We start from the raw sequence: 19887 nt of genomic DNA, 5'->3' as shown, positions 1-19887 counted from the left end.
AGAAATCTAGAGAACTACACACAAAGTGCTGGAGGATCTCAGCATGTCAGGCAGCATCTACGGATGGGAATCAACATTTCCAGCCAAGACCCTTCATCGGGACTCTTGACACCCACGTATCTGGAATATCAACAAGCAAAGAAAATAGAAAGTAGTGCGAAATAGGGAGAACCTTTGTCAAAATTTAGTTCAAGGCTTAAAAAAACCTGCCAAACAGAGCTCAATAGTTAACAAATACAACAAAGGCAATAAACACTTTCATCAATACCGACATTGACTTTTTTTTTATATAAAAATATCCTTTGTACCATTTCAATCAGTAAAATTAACAAAGATACAGAACTGAAATGACAGCTTTAGAAAAGACTATTTACACTCAGACTCAGTTAGATTAACACTACCTCGGACAGGAGGAGGAAGGGGAATAACACACATGAAAAAAAAAAATCACACAAGTCAGATAAAACTTCTAAGTATATATTTTCATCAAAAATGAACAGTATTCATTGCTCCATGTGTGTATATGCAATCGTGGTAAGAAATACAGACCAGAAAACTTTAATGAGAGGCTAACTCAGAAATGAATCATCACTATGGAAGAAAACATTAACCAGTGGAATGAGTATGACCCTCCATGGGAGACATCCCAATGACCTGAGCAGACAAGATGTTGACAAGGTAGCATCGAGCACCTGACTGAGAGTTGGAGACCTCTTCCCAGAAACAGAGGGGTTCCTTGCAGAAATATAGGACAAGGTGGTCAACAATATGAAAAAAAATCGAAAATACATGAAATACAAACAAACAAGGCAATAAATACAGAAAATGCCAAGAGAAACCAGACACTATCCAACACATTCCAGGATCCTGCAGCAGTTTAACTCAATCTGATTACTTATGCAGGTACAATCAAGTGGCAAATATATTTCACCAAAATCTTGCTTCAACATACAAACTCATGAATGACCACCGTAACTTCATTAAGGCACTATAAATTCAGGCCTGATCCAGATAGCGACAGTATCTCACAATTTACATGATAATCAATACATTATTACAGATAGGATAATCTAAAATAACCATCCAGATATATTATTACTGGAACAACTCCCTCAATAGATAAAATCATCCCAACACATACATGTTCCTCGACCAGTGCATCACCTCACAACAGGCATTGTTTGTGTCATCAGACAAATTATTTTCTTTGCCAATTAGCTTCTAAATGTTGCTACTCTGTCATTCGTTGCCACGCCTGGCTGCTGATTCCCTTCTCCTCATCATACATTCTTACCCTGACATTGATCCAAAGCCCCAAACTCTGCCCTGTGCAGACCCGCCTCTGGTTTCTGCCCCTGCTTCATTAAACATCCAACTGATGGTTTTCCATTCTGATTTCAGTCTTTGGAGGTCAGGAGTTGTGTTTGCAAGCAATCCTTTAGAAGCAGGGAAAATGACCAAAATGTGGAAATGAGCCCTGAATAAGGAGGTTAACTCCCAATGTCATTCTTCCTCAGCCCAGAGATTTCAGAGGCGAAGAACATCTCAGACAGAACTGCAGTCAGCTCGACTTCTTCAATTTGCAGAGAATTCAAGGGAAATCTCTTCACCCACAGAGTGGTGACTGTTTGGAACCCATCAGCACAGGGGGAGCAAGAGATGAACAACAGGGGAGGATTTCAAAGGACTGTCATGGAACAGAATCACTGGTAGGGTCCAGCAGGCCTGAGTTGACTCTCTACTGTACACTAGGTGTGTTATATATTCACTAAGTACTGGAGACAGAGTTCAAAATAGAACTGATTTATTTGTCTCAGATCCAGAATATTAAACTCCAGTCCCATTAAAGGTGTATGTGCAGCAGAAGAAACTCCTCCCGTGCCCAGTGACCAGGGTGCAGAACTGGGTGTGGTGAGCAGCAGCAATAATTGCAGAGTTCAGCACCAACATTCACTCTCGAAATTGCATCAGCAACGGTGATGGACAAATATCCAGCATGCAGCTTATTGAAAATTTCTCCCCGGTGTGAACCCAGTAGTGTGTCACAAGTGTAACACGCTGCAAGGTTTCACTGCGAATGTAATGGCCTCTCTGTAATGTTTCACATCTGAGGTAATGGTTTTTCTGTAGCAGCAATGTTTAGGTTACGACTAGATATAACAGGGTTTTGGAATGCGGCACTATCCAATGACAGAAATGTTGTTCTTTCTTGTGAGTCTGGAAGAGAGATTTTCATGGTATTTTGCTGGGAGAGATGAGAAGACACGAATGGAGAGAGTGGACCTTTTTTTTTTTGTTTACTTCACTAACCCTGTAGTCAAAGAAAGAATTATAAAGCTGAAACGTTTAATCACGTATTGTGTACCATTTGTTATTTCGGAGTACTGATTTGTAACAGGGGACACATCATGCAGCATCCACCCAAACAAGATTTCTTAAGCTTGGCCGGGCTGGGCGGCTATTTCCCCCTATATTAAGCTGCCAGCTGAAGGTTAGATAACTGAATGAATCCTTTCCCACATTCACAGCAGGTGTACAGCCTCCCCTCAGTGTGAACAATGATGCACATTTGGTTGGTTTGGCTGAGAGCATCTCTTCCCAGAGTCTAAACAGGAGATTGGCCTCTACCTAGTGTGAACTCGCTGGTGTCTCTGTAGTTGAGATGACTGAGTGAATCCCTTCCCACAGTCTGAGCAGGTGAAAGGCTTTTCTGCAGTGTGAACTCGCTGATGTACCTTCAGTTGAGATGACCGAGTGAATCCCTTTCCACAGTCTGAGCAAGTGAATGGCCTCTCCCCAGTGTGAACTCGCTGATGTACCTCCAGATTGGATGACCTAATGAATCCCTTCCCACAGACTGAGCAGGTGAATGGCCTCTCCCCTGTGTGAACTCGCTCATGTACCTTCAGTTGTGATGACAAAGTGAATTCCTTTCCACAGTCTGAGCAGGTGAATGGCCTCTCTCCAGTGTGAACTCGCTGATGTACCTTCAGAATAGATGACCTAATGAATCCCTTCCCACAGACTGAGCAGGTAAATGGCCTCTCCCCTGTGTGAGCTCTCTGATGTACCTTATGTTGAGATGATTCAGTGAATCCCTTCCCACAATCTGAGCAGGTGAATGGCCACTCTCCGGTGTGAACTGACTGGTGTCTCAGTAGGTGAGGTGAGAAAGTGAATTCCTTCCCACAGACTGAGCAGGTGAATGGCCACTCTCCGGTGTGAACTGACTGGTGTCTCAGTAATCGAGATGAGAAAGTGAATCCCTTCCCACAGTCTGAGCAGGTGAACGGCCTCTCCCCAGTGTGAACTGACTGATGCACCTTCAGTTGGGATGAGCAAGAGAATCCCTTCCCACAGTCCGAGCAGGTGAATGGCTTCTCTCCAGTGTGAACTCTCTGATGTACCTGCAGATTAAATGACTGAGTGAATCCCTTCCCACAGTATGAGCAGGTGAACGGCCTCTCTGCAGTGTGATCTCGCTGGTGAGCCATGAGGCCAGATGACCGAGTGAATCTTTCACCACAAATTCAGCAGATAACCAACCTCTGCCCAGTATGAACTGACTGGTGTGTCCACAGGTGGGAAGACCGACTGAATCCCTTCTCACCCACAGAACAGATTAATGGCCTTGCCCTGTGTGAACTGCTGATGTACCTTCAGTTGAGATGACCGAGTGAATCCATTCCCAATGTCTGAACAGATGAATAGCCTCTCCCCTGTGTAAAATTATGGGCAAGTCAGTAGGTCAGATGATCGAGTGAATCCCTTGGTCCACTTCTTAAATGTCTGGACAGAGACAGCAAAACTTGTGTGTTGTGTTTGAGATTCCCGTAGACAAATTCCTTGTCACTTTCAACCTGTAAAAAGATTTACAAAATCCATCAATGGGTGTTGGACAACATTTCAGATGAGATCACTTGAGTTGTCAAGGTGTGATCTGACATCACACTGTTACAGTGAAGTTCAACCTAAGTTGGAGAGAGAAATCATCTTCTGAGTGGGCACAGAACTGGTATCTGGAATGACCATCAAATTCTCTGATGCTCTTCCTGTCTGTATAAGAATGGGGCATTTCAGCCATCTCCAACCTATGTCCTGGCTCAGCTTGACTCTCTCCATTGGTATTATTCCATGTTCCTGCTGGCTGCATGGGTGCCTGGCCCCACAGTAACTGAAACAATCAAATGCAAATTAGCTGGCAGTGCAGTCAACGCACCCACCACTCTCTGTGTAAAAAAACTTACCCCTGACATCCCCTCGGTATCTATTTCCAAGCACCTTAAAACTCTGCCCCTCGTATTAGCAATTTCAGCCCTGGGAATAAAACCTCTGGCTATCCACACGAACAATGCCCCTCATCATCTTATACGCCTAAAAAAGGCTCTAAACATAAACAAGGAAATTATACATTGAAGATTTGTTCGCAGTATACAAAATTATGAGGGTATAGATAGGGTTAATGCAAGCAGCTCTTTCCACTGAGGTTGGGTGAGATGACAACAAAGTTCATTCGTAAGTGAGGAAGGTGAAAATTTAAGGAGAACGTTTGGAAAAGCTCTTTACTGAAATGGTCGTGAGAGTGTGGAATGAGATGCCAGCGCAAGTGGTGAATATGAGTTTGGTTTCACCATTTAAGATATGTTTGGATGGGAGCCTGGATGGTAGGGGTATGGAGGGCAATGGTCCCGGTGCAGGTAGTTGCATTAGACAGCTTAAATGTTTTTCAGCATTGACTAACAGTCTGAGGCATTTAGAGGAACAAAATATCCAGGGCATCAATATCTCTTGAAAACCAAGGTTCCCTGCGCCAGTTACCTTTCAATTTTTAATTTGGCAGGCCCATACAAACTCTACACCCTCAAACTTTCACTTCTGAAGTCCTCCCAAATACCAAGTACTCTTTTGCCAAAAAACAGCCTGTCCCAAACCACACTTGTCGGATCCTTTGATACCATCAAAATTGACCTTTCTCCAATTTAGAATCTCAACACATTCACCGCACCATGCCCAACCGTTTGAATGCTGACTCTATCTGAGGTCTGAACAGCATCTGACTGGTGTCAAGAAAACAAACTCTCCCTCATTGTCACAAGAACAAAGGAGCTGATTGTGGACAACAGGAGAAATGGAGACAGGCTAACCCCTATTGACATCAAGGGATTTGGAGTTGAGAGGGTGAACAGCTTTAAGTTCCTTGGCATAAACATCACCGAGGATCTCACATTGTCTGTACATACCGGCTGTGTTGTGAAAAAAGCACCTCTTTCCCCTCAGACGGTTGAAGAAGTTTGGGATGGGGCCCCAAATCCTGAACTTCCTGCAGGGACACAATTGAGAACATCCTGACTGGTTGCATCACTGCCTGATATGGGAACTGTATTTCCCTTAATTGGAGGAACCTGCAGAGAGCGGTGCGGACAGCCCAGCACATCTGTAGATGTGAACTTTCCACTATTCAGGACATTTACAGAGACAAGTATGTAAAAAGGCCCCAAAGGATATTGGGGACACAATTCACCACAACCAAAAACTGTTCCTGCTGCTACCATCCAGGAAACGGTACCACAGCAAAAGGACCAACAGGCTCCGGGACATCATCTTCCGCCAGGCCATCAGACTGATTAATTCATGCTGATACAATTGACTGTCCTATGTACAAACTATTTATTATGTTATTATAAATTACACATTGCACATTTAGAGGGAGACGTAACGTTAAGATTTCTGCACCTCATGTATATGAAGGATGTATGGAATAAAGTCAATTCAATTCAATTCACCCTCTCCACTATCTGTTCTGTCATTCTGGCTCCCATTCCTCCTACAACTTATTTTAACCACATCACCCCCTCCCCCCACGCGAGCACTAGCAAGCCTTACCACTGGGATATTAGTCCCCTCTTGTTCTGTTCCCCTAACTAACGAATCCCCTATCATGCCTCTGACTTTCCTCTGCCAGATAATCCCCCCAACAGTTTCTAAAGTGGTCCACCTGCTGTTGTGCGGGATAGCAACAAGAGTACTCTGCGATGGCTATTTAAACTCATTCCCCTTCCTGACTCTCACCCAGTTTCCTGTGTGTAACTCACCTCTCTTCATGTCATATCTATAACCCCCTCTGACTGTCAGATGATCTGGAATTCATCCATTTCAAGTTCCAACTCCTTAAAGTGCAGGGTTACAAGCTGCAGCTGGATGCACATCTTGTTGGTGAGGGCATCAGGGAGACTGAAGGTCGCCCCACCTTCCCACCAATGTCCTCTCTAATTTGTAATGACCAGTGTGCACATAAATCTTGTACTGTGCATTTTTTTACCCAGTGACAACACGTGCACAGTGAATTTTATATAGAGAGGTATTCATTTTAACAGCTCGCAATTCACTGTCGATAAGAACTTTGATATCCTCTGGGTTCGATCAAGTTCACCTGCTCTCTCACACAACCTATGTTAGCAGGCCTGTTACTGGTGATGAAGGAATTTCTTATCAGAGATTTTGCACATTGTCCATGTGGTTTGCTTGCTAAATTATGCTTTAAAAAGCCAGATTTCCAAATATCTCTCCACTTCATCCCACTTGTAAATTCTGCAGAAACGTTTGCATCACCACAATACACACAGGTAACACCAGTTTCTATATTGTACATAAATATTTCCCCTGAATCCTTCTGAGGAATTGAGGATATATAAAAAAATCATTTTGAACCTATGTAACCTCTGGTTGAAAGAATAATTGGGACTGAATAGGAATTTTTTTAACTGAAGTAAACTCTGTATTCAGCGGTTAGCTAAGACAGGCTCATTACTAGTTCTCTGCAGCTTGCAGAGAGACAGACTGAGAGCTGATAACATTATACATTGTACTCTCATTAGTTGATAACATTATACATTGTACCCTCGTTTGAGTAAAGGGAGGAGGACTCACTGATAAGAACAGGAATGAACATCTGTCTGTAATTAAGTCAGGGCTTTGCAAAGGGAATAACTGGGAAGTACTGAACAGTACATCCGTCTGTAGTTAGATTAGATTAGATTAGATTTTTTTAGATTAGATTATGAGGACACTCAGTTCTCGTTTAAAAACTTTATTTAACAAACTCTCTTATCTAAGTAATTAAGTTTTGCACCAACAGACTTGGTAGGCGTACCAGTTCAAATAACGTCTTGCGAGAGTAATGTATGCGGCTTACTATATATAAGTATATGGCTGTAACCCGACTAAGTCAGTCCACTTTTCAGATGGTGGCAGTGCTTACATGCCTTCCCTTTGACAACTGGGTCTCAAACATCCTGCAGGAGAATATGCAATAAACTGTGGAGACAATAAGAAGCTGGTGTCCCAAGTTTTATTCAGATTCAACTTTAACATTTGGTGTCACGAACAGGATCCCAATATAGGGAGTGCCAAGCAGACAGGCTGAGTAAGTGGCTGGACCACTCTGGGGACTGCAGAGACCGACCGGGCGCCCAATAGGTATTTTACCTTTTGTCGCTCTCCGTTAGTTCCTTTGGAGGTTCCGTCCCCCGCCCAAGGCTGATCTCATACCTTGACGGGATTGGGAAAAAATCTGTCCGGAGACTCGTATAAGGAAGGCAAAATTTTACTGAGTGGACAGGAGGCGGTACCGGGTAAATTTTACTGAGTGGACAGGAGGCAGTACCGGGTAAATTTTACTGAGTGGACAGGAGGCAGTACCGGGTAAATTTTACTAAGTGGACAGGAGGCGGTACCGGGTAAATTTTACTGAGTGGGCAGGAGGCGGTACCGGGTAAATTTTACTGAGTGGACAGGAGGCGGTACCGGGTAAATTTTACTGAGTGGACAGGAGGCGGTACCGGGTAAATTTTACTGAGTGGACAGGAGGCGGTACCGGGTAAATTTTACTGAGTGGACAGGAGGCGGTACCGGGTAAATTTTACTGAGTGGACAGGAGGCAGTACCGGGTAAATTTTACTGAGTGGACAGGAGGCGGTACCGGGTAAATTTTACTGAGTGGACAGGAGGCGGTACCGGGTAAATTTTACTGAGTGGACAGGAGGCGGTACCGGGTAAATTTTACTGAGTGGACAGGAGGCGGTACCGGGTAAATTTTACTGAGTGGACAGGAGGCGGTACCGGGTAAATTTTACTGAGTGGACAGGAGGCAGTACCGGGTAAATTTTACTGAGTGGACAGGAGGCGGTACCGGGTAAATTTTACTAAGTGGACAGGAGGCGGTACCGGGTAAATTTTACTGAGTGGGCAGGAGGCGGTACCGGGTAAATTTTACTGAGTGGACAGGAGGCGGTACCGGGTAAATTTTACTGAGTGGACAGGAGGCGGTACCGGGTAAATTTTACTGAGTGGACAGGAGGCGGTACCGGGTAAATTTTACTGAGTGGGCAGGAGGCAGTACCGGGTAAATTTTACTGAGTGGACAGGAGGCGGTACCGGGTAAATTTTACTGAGTGGAAAGGAGGCGGTACCGGGTAAATTTTACTGAGTGGACAGGAGGCGGTACCGGGTAAATTTTACTGAGTGGACAGGAGGCGGTACCGGGTAAATTTTACTGAGTGGACAGGAGGCGGTACCGGGTAAATTTTACTGAGTGGACAGGAGGCGGTACCGGGTAAATTTTACTGAGTGGGCAGGAGGCGGTACCGGGTAAATTTTACTGAGTGGACAGGAGGCGGTACCGGGTAAATTTTACTGAGTGGACAGGAGGCAGTACCGGGTAAATTTTACTGAGTGGACAGGAGGCGGTACCGGGTAAATTTTACTAAGTGGGCAGGAGGCGGTACCGGGTAAATTTTACTAAGTGGACAGGAGGCGGTACCGGGTAAATTTTACTGAGTAGACAGGAGGCAGTACCGGGTAAATTTTACTGAGTGGACAGGAGGCGGTACCGGGTAAATTTTACTGAGTGGACAGGAGGCAGTACCGGGTAAATTTTACTGAGTGGACAGGAGGCGGTACCGGGTAAATTTTACTGAGTGGACAGGAGGCGGTACCGGGTAAATTTTACTGAGTGGACAGGAGGCGGTACCGGGTAAATTTTACTGAGTGGACAGGAGGCGGTACCGGGTAAATTTTACTGAGTGGGCAGGAGGCGGTACCGGGTAAATTTTACTAAGTGGACAGGAGGCGGTACCGGGTAAATTTTACTGAGTGGGCAGGAGGCGGTACCGGGTAAATTTTACTGAGTGGACAGGAGGCGGTACCGGGTAAATTTTACTGAGTGGACAGGAGGCGGTACCGGGTAAATTTTACTGAGTGGACAGGAGGCGGTACCGGGTAAATTTTACTAAGTGGACAGGAGGCGGTACCGGGTAAATTTTACTAAGTGGACAGGAGGCGGTACCGGGTAAATTTTACTAAGTGGGCAGGAGGCGGTACCGGGTAAATTTTACTGAGTGGGCAGGAGGCGGTACCGGGTAAATTTTACTGAGTGGACAGGAGGCGGTACCGGGTAAATTTTACTGAGTGGACAGGAGGCAGTACCGGGTAAATTTTACTGAGTGGGCAGGAGGCGGTACCGGGTAAATTTTACTGAGTGGACAGGAGGCGGTACCGGGTAAATTTTACTGAGTGGGCAGGAGGCAGTACCGGGTAAATTTTACTGAGTGGACAGGAGGCGGTACCGGGTAAATTTTACTGAGTGGACAGGAGGCGGTACCGGGTAAATTTTACTGAGTGGACAGGAGGCAGTACCGGGTAAATTTTACTGAGTGGACAGGAGGCAGTACCGGGTAAATTTTACTGAGTGGGCAGGAGGCGGTACCGGGTAAATTTTACTAAGTGGGCAGGAGGCGGTACCGGGTAAATTTTACTGAGTGGGCAGGAGGCAGTACCGGGTAAATTTTACTAAGTGGACAGGAGGCGGTACCGGGTAAATTTTACTGAGTGGACAGGAGGCGGTACCGGGTAAATTTTACTGAGTGGACAGGAGGCGGTACCGGGTAAATTTTACTGAGTGGACAGGAGGCGGTACCGGGTAAATTTTACTGAGTGGACAGGAGGCGGTACCGGGTAAATTTTACTGAGTGGGCAGGAGGCGGTACCGGGTAAATTTTACTGAGTGGACAGGAGGCGGTACCGGGTAAATTTTACTGAGTGGACAGGAGGCGGTACCGGGTAAATTTTACTGAGTGGACAGGAGGCGGTACCGGGTAAATTTTACTGAGTGGGCAGGAGGCGGTACCGGGTAAATTTTACTGAGTGGGCAGGAGGCAGTACCGGGTAAATTTTACTAAGTGGACAGGAGGCGGTACCGGGTAAATTTTACTGAGTGGACAGGAGGCGGTACCGGGTAAATTTTACTGAGTGGACAGGAAGCGGTACCGGGTAAATTTTACTGAGTGGACAGGAGGCGGTACCGGGTAAATTTTACTGAGTGGACAGGAGGCGGTACCGGGTAAATTTTACTGAGTGGGCAGGAGGCGGTACCGGGTAAATTTTACTGAGTGGACAGGAGGCGGTACCGGGTAAATTTTACTGAGTGGGCAGGAGGCTGTACCGGGTAAATTTTACTGAGTGGACAGGAGGCGGTACCGGGTAAATTTTACTAAGTGGGCAGGAGGCGGTACCGGGTAAATTTTACTAAGTGGGCAGGAGGCAGACGTGCTGGGTAAATTACTTAGTGAACATGGGTCAATTGCAGTCGATTGACATGAGTGGGCCAGGAGCAGCCCTACACAGTATGTGTGAGAGTTTTCCAGACAAGGAAAAGGATTTGTGAATGCTGAGTGCAGAGCTGAATAAGAAATTGGGGAACAAAATGTGGCCACTGGGGGGAAGGGGGGAACCTGGGATATTGCCTCATGAGAACAAGCAGTAAATTCGATATGGAAAAAGAACTGTGGAAAGAAGTGGAAATTGTTGAAATGGGAATGGAAGGGAAAGGCAGATGTAAAGAGGAACAGTATATTATTAGCAAGTTGGAGGAAAACTGCATGTGAGATTGGGATAGAGGTATGTACTGCAGAAGGAACGCCAAAGGTTGGGAGACGCTAAAAACGGAGCGTGAATGGGTGGATGGGCACCGGAAACGAGAGCAGGAAAAACAACACAAGCAAACCATGGCCGGCCTAGATAGGAGAGAAGGGCAGGAACATCACACTAAACTTCGAACTACATCGAACAGACTGCAAACGTGTTACTGAAGGAACTGAGTAGCAGGACTCTCTCGGACTAAAGGAGAATGTATTGGTTGATGGTGGTATTTGTGTTTATGTCCTTGAGAAGGCTCACCCCAGCATCTGGGGTCCCCCATGTTAACACCTTTCTGTCTCTCTGTCATGCCTATGCCAAACAGCTAGAACTAGGGGCCTGCTGGGTATGGTAAGGGGGGGGGGCATTAATGGAAGTTAGAGAAGTCAATGTTCATACCATCAGGTTGGAGGCTACCCAGACGGAATATAAAGTGTTGTTCCTCCAACCTGAGTGTGGCTTCATCTTTACAGTAGAGGAGGCCATGGATAGACATGTCAGAATGGGAATGGGATGTGGAATTAAAATGTGTGGCCACTGGGAGATCCTGCTTTCTCTGGCGGACAGAGCATAGGTGTTCAGCAAAGCGGTATCCCAGTCTGCGTCGGGTCTCGTCAATATATAAAAGGCCACATCGGGAGCACCGGACGCAGTATATCACCCCAGTCGACTCACAGGTGAAGTGTTGCCTCACCTGGAAGGACTGTTTGGAGCCCTGAATGGTGGTAAGGGAGGAAGTGTAAGGGCATGTGTAGCACTTGTTCCGCTTACACCGATAAGTGCCAGTAGGGAGATCAGTGGTGAGGGATGGGGGGGACGAATGGACAAGGGAGTTGCGTAGGGAGCGATCCCTGCGGAATGCAGGGGGGGGGGGAGGGAAAGATGTGCTCAGTGGTGGGATCCCGTTGGAGGTGGCGGAAGTTACGGAGAATAATACGTTGGACCCGGAGGCTGGTGGGGTGGTAGGTGAGGACCAGGGGAACCCTATTCCTAGTGGGGTGGCGGGAGGATGGAGTGAGAGCAGATGTACGTGAAATGGGGGAGATGCGTTTGAGAGCAGAGTTGATAGTGGTGGAAGGGAAGCCCCTTTCTTTAAAGAAGGAGGACATCTCCCTCGTCCTGGAATGAAAAGCCTCAACCCTAGAGCAGATGCGGCGGAGACGGAGGAATTGCGCGAAGGGGATGGCATTTTTGCAAGAGACAGGGTGAGAAGAGGAATAGTCCAGATAGCTGTGAGAGTCAGTAGGCTTATAGTAGACATCCGTGGATAAGCTATCTCCAGAGACAGAGACAGAAAGATCTAGAAAGGGGAGGGAGGTGTCGGAAATGGACCATGTAAACTTGAGGGCAGGATGAAAGTTGGAGGCAAAGTTAATAAAGTCAACGAGCTCAGCATGCGTGCAGGAAGCAGCGCCAATGCAGTCGTCGATGTAGCGAAGGAAAAGTAGAGGACAGATACCAGAATAGTCACGGAACATAGATTGTTCCACAAAGCCAACAAAAAGGCAGGCATAGCTAGGACCCATACGGGTGCCCATAGCTACACCTTTAGTTTGGAGGAAGTGTGGGGAGCCAAAGGAGAAATTATAAAGAGTAAGGACTAAATCCGCTAGACGGAGCAGAGTGGTGGTAGAGGGGAACTTATTTTTTTTGGGGGGGGGGGTGTTTCCTTTCCTATTGTTTGAATATTTGTGGAGAATACGGGAAACCTCGTGGGTTAACAGACAAGCATTTGCTCTACAGCTATAGCACGGCCGCTTTAGACAATGGGGACTCTGGTAAGTAGTTGCTGCGTGTGATTCGCCTGCCATTTTTGCCACTTCAGCTCAAACATCCTCTTTATTTCTTTCTATAGATCGGCCTGCTTTGGCCATAAACTTCTGGCATCTTATACCCACTATTTTATTCCAGCGTGAGTCACATGACAGATTTTGAAAAAAAGCTAGTACTGGAGAAAGCCACAGTCAGAGACATAAAAAGTCAGTGTTAAACAATTAAAAAGTGATAAAATCAAGGGGCTGAGGGCCAACTACGTGACCATGAGGAATGAACACTCAAACTCAACTCGGTTGTTTGGTTTTCCTCTCTAACGTAGTGGAGACATAATTGTGAACACCGGAAGTGCAGTCGCCTGGATCGGCAGGTTTGCAATTTAATTTCTGTGTCATTTCCTCACACCGACACCTTATGCTAATGACGCTCAAACTTACACTTCCAACTAGCCGATGCTTTTCGTATTAGATTCAGCTGACATCGGGAAATGCTTTCACCACTGAATACTTGAAATAAAGTTTAAACGTCTGTGAGAAGCACGTCTTCCTCCCCCACTTCAAGGAGAGAATTACATATTCTCCGTTACTATCTGAATTGTTCTATTTCCCGAGGCAACGTAATCACGTCCTTAACAAGATCTATAACCGAGGCAATTCACAAAGTGAAACGGAGCACCCTACTGACCGTATGTCATTGGTCTGCGATGACAAAGTCCATGCAGCATAGGAATAGACAAGATTAACAATAGCAATCATGAAACCGAGAGGTGAGCCTGAGTGTGTTTCGCAACAACTTCTCCAATCGTCATTTCTTTGTCTTTGAGATTTTGTGATTTATTGTCAAGCTCTCCAGACCTCATCACAATTGGGATTTTACTTGAATGACATCATGTTTATTTTTACTCCAGCTGTTGGAAGACACGTCAGCCTTGTGTAGTATTGAATATTCGGTGTGCTGGAGCGAGTATAAATTAACGACCGCGGAGATTCATCAGCTCAGAGATTCTTCAGCGAGATCGCGGGCAGCTGGAAGACGGATTGAATATCACACAGCATTTTACCGTGTGAGAAAGAGATACTTCATGATCATTGCAGTCATTGGTGTCCCTGGTAAGAACACAGGTGAACTAACATTTGCTGTTGTTTGTGCGCGGTTTCGAGACTTGTTCAGTTATCGAAAGCCTTGCGACACGGTTGTATTAGTGAATGCGGTGCAGACATTGTGACCATCCCTGTGTTCACTCAGACGTTCCCTTGCAGTTTAACGCGTGGCTTTAGCTGAAATACACCGACAGTTGAAACAGATGTAGAGTAGAAACTTCAGGTTAGGGGTTTATTTTGTGGATTCATAGCAGGCAGTTTTGATTTATCGATGCAAAACCGCTTTCAAAGTAAATGCTGATAATGCAGAGCGCTCGCCACCTTTACGGGTTATTGTTGTTATTTCGGATCCATAATGGAACACGTTTTAAGTTCCAATTTAAAGGTATTGCATTGTGTTTTAAGAACTTGCTGCAATTTGGAAGGGAATGTAGGAAAAGAATCACCGGTAAGATCCAGGGGAGAACGGTTGACATCGCTTGAGAGTTACACTCACAACACGTTTTTGGCGGAGACCCCAGCATCTGCAGAGTATTTTGTGTTTATCCATGAACGTTCAAAATAACTGTAAGTTTCAAAGAGCCAGGCAAAATCTTCAAAAGCGAATATTGAAACTTCCTGATTGGTTAACCTTGACACGGCGTGAAGGAACCTGGGCCAAATTTACAGAAATTAAAAAGAAGCAAGGCCAAGCTTCCGTGGGCGGTGGCAAAAGGGAGTCGAGAAGGAGACGAAGACATGCAGAAAGGGGAAATAAATTCGCTTTCGAGTTTGAAACCTGTAAATGGACAGAGGTGGAGGTAGCAGGATTCGTTGTGTAAGGGGAACGCCAGAATAAAGGTGGCGGGAATCACTATCACTGAGAAATTCGCCGAGGTATCGAGGCTTTACCCATCAATCAAATCCCTGATGGTGGCCGTTTTATATTAATCGCTCTAAAGCTCCCTCGGCGTTCAGTTGACAATGCCTGTTTCCCAGATCCTGCTCTTCTCCCAGTACCGAGTACAGTACCCTTTCAACAAGCATGCACTCCTTTGACGCATCTGCGAGTTGTACTTTACTATTTTTAAATCTCCAGAAATGAGCTATCTGAAAAGTTTGGTTATTCTCAGTTTCCAGCTTATCTCTACCCTGAGGACCGTGGAGCAGAGAGACAGTAATTCATTTATTATCTTTGCTTGTTTCCCAGTGAATTTAGTGGCGATGGTGATCCTGTCCCGGGGAAAGTGCGGCCTCTCCACCTGCACCACTCTCTACCCGGTGGCCACGGCAGCGGCGGATCTACTGACCATCGTGTTTGCGGTGATATTGTGGTGGGTCGGTTATTATTACTTCCCCGGGACTTTCCTGGACATCACCCCCGTGTGCAGTGTGATCTCCGTCCTGGGAGAGGCAGCAACAGAAAGGTCTGTCTGGTTCACCGTCACTTTTACGTTTGATCGGATTGTCGCCATATGCTGCTCGAAGTGGAAAACAAAGTATTGCACCGGGAAAACTGCGGCTGCGGTTCTGACAGCCACCGGCGTCCTTCTCTGTTTTAAAAATATGTCTAACTTCTTTATATATCGTCCCGCGAAAGTGATCAACAATATACCCTGGGACTGTATTCGAAAGCCGGGCCACGATACGGATCCCGGGGGGGGGGGGGGGGGATATCGGTGGTTTTCTACCGTCCTAACGCCATTACTCCCGTTCGTGCTTATACTCCTGTTCAACGCTCTGACAGTTAGACACATTTTAGTGACTAGTCGCGTCCGTAAGGGGCTGAGGGGTCAGAGCAAGGCGGAGAACCACAGTGACCCGGAGATGGAGAGCAGGAGGAGGTCTGTGATCTTACTTCTCACCATCTCCGGAAGCTTCAACATCCTGTGGTCGGTGAGTGTTGCCGAATTTCATTACTTCACCATTGCCCGATTGGATCCAAGTAATTACAACTATTCGGAATACATATTTGAACAGTCAGGAAACATGCTGATGATATTAAGTTGCTGCACAAACACTTTTATTTTTGGGGTAACTCAGTCTAAGTTCAGAGAGCAGTTCATCAGCGCAGCGAAATATCCGCTCACGTCAATTGTTGAACTAATTAAACAAAATATCTAAGTTTGTCTCCCTGGCAATCACAGTGTTTTCCATCTTGACACTGCAACACTGCCGGTCACTGGAGAACGTAGCAGCGTGAGAATAAAACTGGCTGAGTGGCCGAGAGAGACACAGCACGAGAACGGACCCTTCCGCGCCCGCAGCCCACGACATCCACCTCCTACCAGTTATTAAACTCATCCAAAGTTTAGATTTATTTGTTCACCATACTCCCGCTGTCGTCACCGCTGCACCTCCCGACAATGTATCCTGCGGCTATCGTAAATGCACATCCGTCAATTTTCCATCGCAAAGTGAACGGGCGGAATTCTCAGTGATCTGATCGGGCCTGGTACGTGCTGGGAGAGATGAGACAGCGCCGCAAAAAGATTTAACTGATTGCATCCAACATACTATGAAAAGGCCACATCCACGTATACAAATATCCTAACTTCAACTGACGGTGTCCAATGAGCTGGCATCAAAATCGTGGTGTGTTTACTCGCACAAGCAATGACTGTCCAGGGTCCAATTAGCATCTGCATAAAGTCTATTTCTGAAGGTCTATTGATGTCCTTGTAAGAAAGGCGCCTTTCTTCCAGGGTGTGTTATACCGGGTAGGAAAGACGTTCAATGAACGCAACGCGGTAGGAGCTCTCGTTAGGCACTTTATCAATACTTTGAGAAAAGGGATCATTGTTAATTAACTCGGCCGAATGACATGAGATAAGACCATTGGACCGAAGGATAATTGGGTCATTAGTTCCTCTGCCGTTCTTTCCTGGGTGACCTGTTTGTCAACCCCAGTCTGCTCGCGTCTCCCAGAAACCGTTAACACTCTGAACATCAAGAACTATTCAACTTTTTTTTTCTTAAATACAGAGAACTTACGCCCCACACGATCAGTGGAATTAAATTTGATCTCACTTGAAATACAAGCCAGCATTGAATTTACTTTCGTTACAGCCGAAATAACCTTCCCGGCATCCGGAAGTTGAACTCATAAGTCAATGTCCATCTCGTCTTCCTGAGTTTTCCCTCCGGTTAAAAAAAAAACCTTCAATCCATTACTCCGAAGTGCATGTCCCACTCCCCTGTTACGTCATTGCCTACTCTGTCAAATTGAACATCTTTCTGTCGTCTCACTGCAAGTAAACTTTGTCATCTGAATCCCATCATGAGCTGACTCATGTCCCAATTGTTCCCCGGCACATCGCTGCATCCCTTATATAACGTCAGCTGCCTCCTGGCCTTTCGATTCCCTGCTCTTCGATAAGGGCAAAACCATCTCCGCTGTAGTTTTCCAAAACACCCTCGGCTAGGGCAGGTCAGGATCTGACGGCATTCAAGACCAAATCGGTAATAAAAGCAACTCATTTGTTATTTCAGTCTTTTGTATAAGAATGAAACAAAAAAGAGAATTAGCAGTCTTCACGAATTTGGAGTAAGCCTTGCACATGCGCTTCGCATTAGATAAACCTGTTGTGGAGAAATGCTTAGCACTACAGGGATGGGGAAGTGACCGTGAAGGGAGAGACAGTGTAGAGAGAGAAGGGAAAGAGAGAGAGAGAGAGAGAGACTGGGGTGAGCGAAAATTGGAGAAAAGAGAATCTGGGGGACAGAGATATTGGTGAGAGAATGAGAGAGAGACTGGGGAGAGAAACGTGGGAGAGGGACGGGAAGTGTGGAAAGCAGAGACTGATACAGGGGCGAGAGTTTAGGTGAGGATAAAGGGCAGAGGGCGACAGACTAAGGGAGAGAGAGAGATAAACTGAGTGAGAGAAAGAGCGAGACTGTGGAGAGACAGACTGGGGGAGAGAGAGAAGGGAAAGAGGGACGAGGACATTCGGAGTGAGAGAGACCAGGGCTTGAATGGTCGAGAGTGACAGAGTGGGAAAAGAGAAACTGAAGGCAAGAGACAGAGTGGAAGGAGTGTGGGAGAATGGACTGAGAGAGACAGCGGGAGGGATTGGTAGAGAGCGACTGGGAGTTAGGGACTTCGGGAAAAGTAAGAATAAGAGAGAGTGGGAGGATAGCGAGAAGGGGGTGGGGTGGTGGCACAACGAGGGACCAGGGTTGGAGAGTGGGCGTGGAGAGATTGACAACGGGAGAGAGACACATGCAAAATGCCGGAGAAACTCAGCAGCCCAGGCAGATCTATGGGAAAACGTACAGTTGACGTTCCGGGCAGAAACCCTTCGGCAAGACTGGAGTAAAAAGTGCTGAGGAGTGAATTTAAAAGGTAGGGGGGAGGGCGGGGAGAGAGAAACACCGGGTGACAGGTGAAACCTGAATGGAGAGGGCTGCAGTAAGGAGCCTGGAAGTTGATTGGTGATAGTGACTCCGGGACATTGAGGAATGAAAGAGACAGCAGGAGCACAACAGGGAGGCAGTGGGCTGGCAAGAGATAAGGTGAGAGGGGAGAAACATAGAAACATAGAAATACAGAGACATAGAAAACCGACAGCACAATACAGGCCCTTCGGTACACAAAGCTGTGCCGAACATGTCCTTACTTTAGAACTACCTAGGCTTACCTATAACCCTCTATTTTTTCCAAGCTCCATCCAGGAGTCTCTTAAAAGGCGCCATCGCTTCCGCCTCCAGCACGGTTGTCGGCAACCCATTCCATGCACTCACCACTCTCAGTATATATATATATATAAAAAACTTACCCCTGACATTTCCTCTGACCTAAAGAAAGGGGATGGAGAATGGTGAAAGCCGGCCGTGGGCATTGCCAGAAGTTTGAGAAATTGATGTTCATGCGATCAGATTGGAGACTATCCAAACGCAATACAAGGTTTTGTTCCTTCAGCCTAAGTGTGGCCTCATCGCAACAGTGGAGGGGGCCATAGATGGACATATCGGGATGGGAATGGGACGACGAATTAAAATGGGTGGCCACTGGGAGATCTCGCTTGATCTGGCGACGAGAGCGTAGATACTAAACAAAGCAGTCTCCCAGACTATGTTATATGTCACCGATATGCAGGAGGCCACACCGGGCGCAACGGACACAGTAACTGAATCCAACAGAATCGAAATGTTGCCTCACCTGGAGGTACTGTTTCAGGCCCTGAATGGTAGTGAGGGAGGAGATGTATGGACAGGTGTAGTGCTTGATCCGCTTGCAAGGATAAGTGGCCAGAGGAGATTAGGAAGGGGCGGATGGACAAGGGAGTCGTGTTGGGAGCGATCCCTGCGGAAAGCAAAAAGTGGGGAGGGGTTGTAAGGTAAAGAATTGCTGAGGGCCTCCAACTTCTTTCAACAATCAACATCCCAGCTTCTTACTTCATCCCTACCCCTCCAGGGTTCACCTATCAACTGGTATTTCTCTCTCACATCCCCCACCTTTTAAATCTACTCCTCAGCTTTCCCCCCACTCCTTCCGAAGTATGTCGGTCCGAAACAACCACTGTACTCTTCTCCATAGGTGCTGCCTGGCATGCTGAGTTCATGCAGAATTTTGTGTGTGTTATTCCGATTTCCAGCATCTGCAGCTTTCCTCTTGTTTGTGAGCGTAGAGAAAGATTGATTTAGAGGCGAGATAGAGCGGAAATATCTGGGGGAAACAGGAAGACGAGAGATGTAAAGACTGGAGAGGGTGATAGACACTGGGGGTTGAGAGAGAATGGGATTAGGGAAGGTGGGAAACGTGAGTCGAAGAAAAGGCTTACGTACCTTGACTGTCTCGAGGGCTCTCTGGGATTTGCATTTCCACGATTCTAAAGTCCTTCGGAAAAATTCAACCCTTCCTGTCTCGCTAAACCCTCCATTCCAGTCTCGTCGAACCCACACCTTCCCAAACCGCATCCTTTCTCTGCCTCCTGCCAGCCCGTCTTCGTGACCATCACCTCCCTTCCCCTCTCTGTTAACTCCTACTTCCCTCTCCGTCATCAGAAGGCCAGGTCTTGGCGAGTAGGATTATGAAAACCCCCAAGACGTTGTGAAGAGGATG

General features: G+C 46.5%; 1 protein-coding gene across 1 annotated transcript in view; it reads right to left on the bottom strand.

The window, feature by feature from the left end:
• LOC140193350 (uncharacterized) overlaps positions 1 to 19644 on the bottom strand; it is an 81116-nt gene extending 61472 nt beyond the window's left edge. The window contains 2 exon segments of the mRNA XM_072250676.1: positions 2629 to 3466; positions 19611 to 19644. Of these exon segments, the coding sequence (XP_072106777.1) occupies positions 2629 to 3466; positions 19611 to 19644 (872 nt within the window).
• Between the last annotated feature and the right edge of the window lie 243 nt (positions 19645 to 19887).

This window comes from Mobula birostris, unplaced genomic scaffold (assembly GCF_030028105.1).
Source record: "Mobula birostris isolate sMobBir1 unplaced genomic scaffold, sMobBir1.hap1 scaffold_522, whole genome shotgun sequence".
Classification (NCBI taxonomy): Eukaryota; Metazoa; Chordata; class Chondrichthyes; order Myliobatiformes; family Myliobatidae; genus Mobula; species Mobula birostris.
This window is presented reverse-complemented; position numbering and strand designations above follow the sequence as displayed.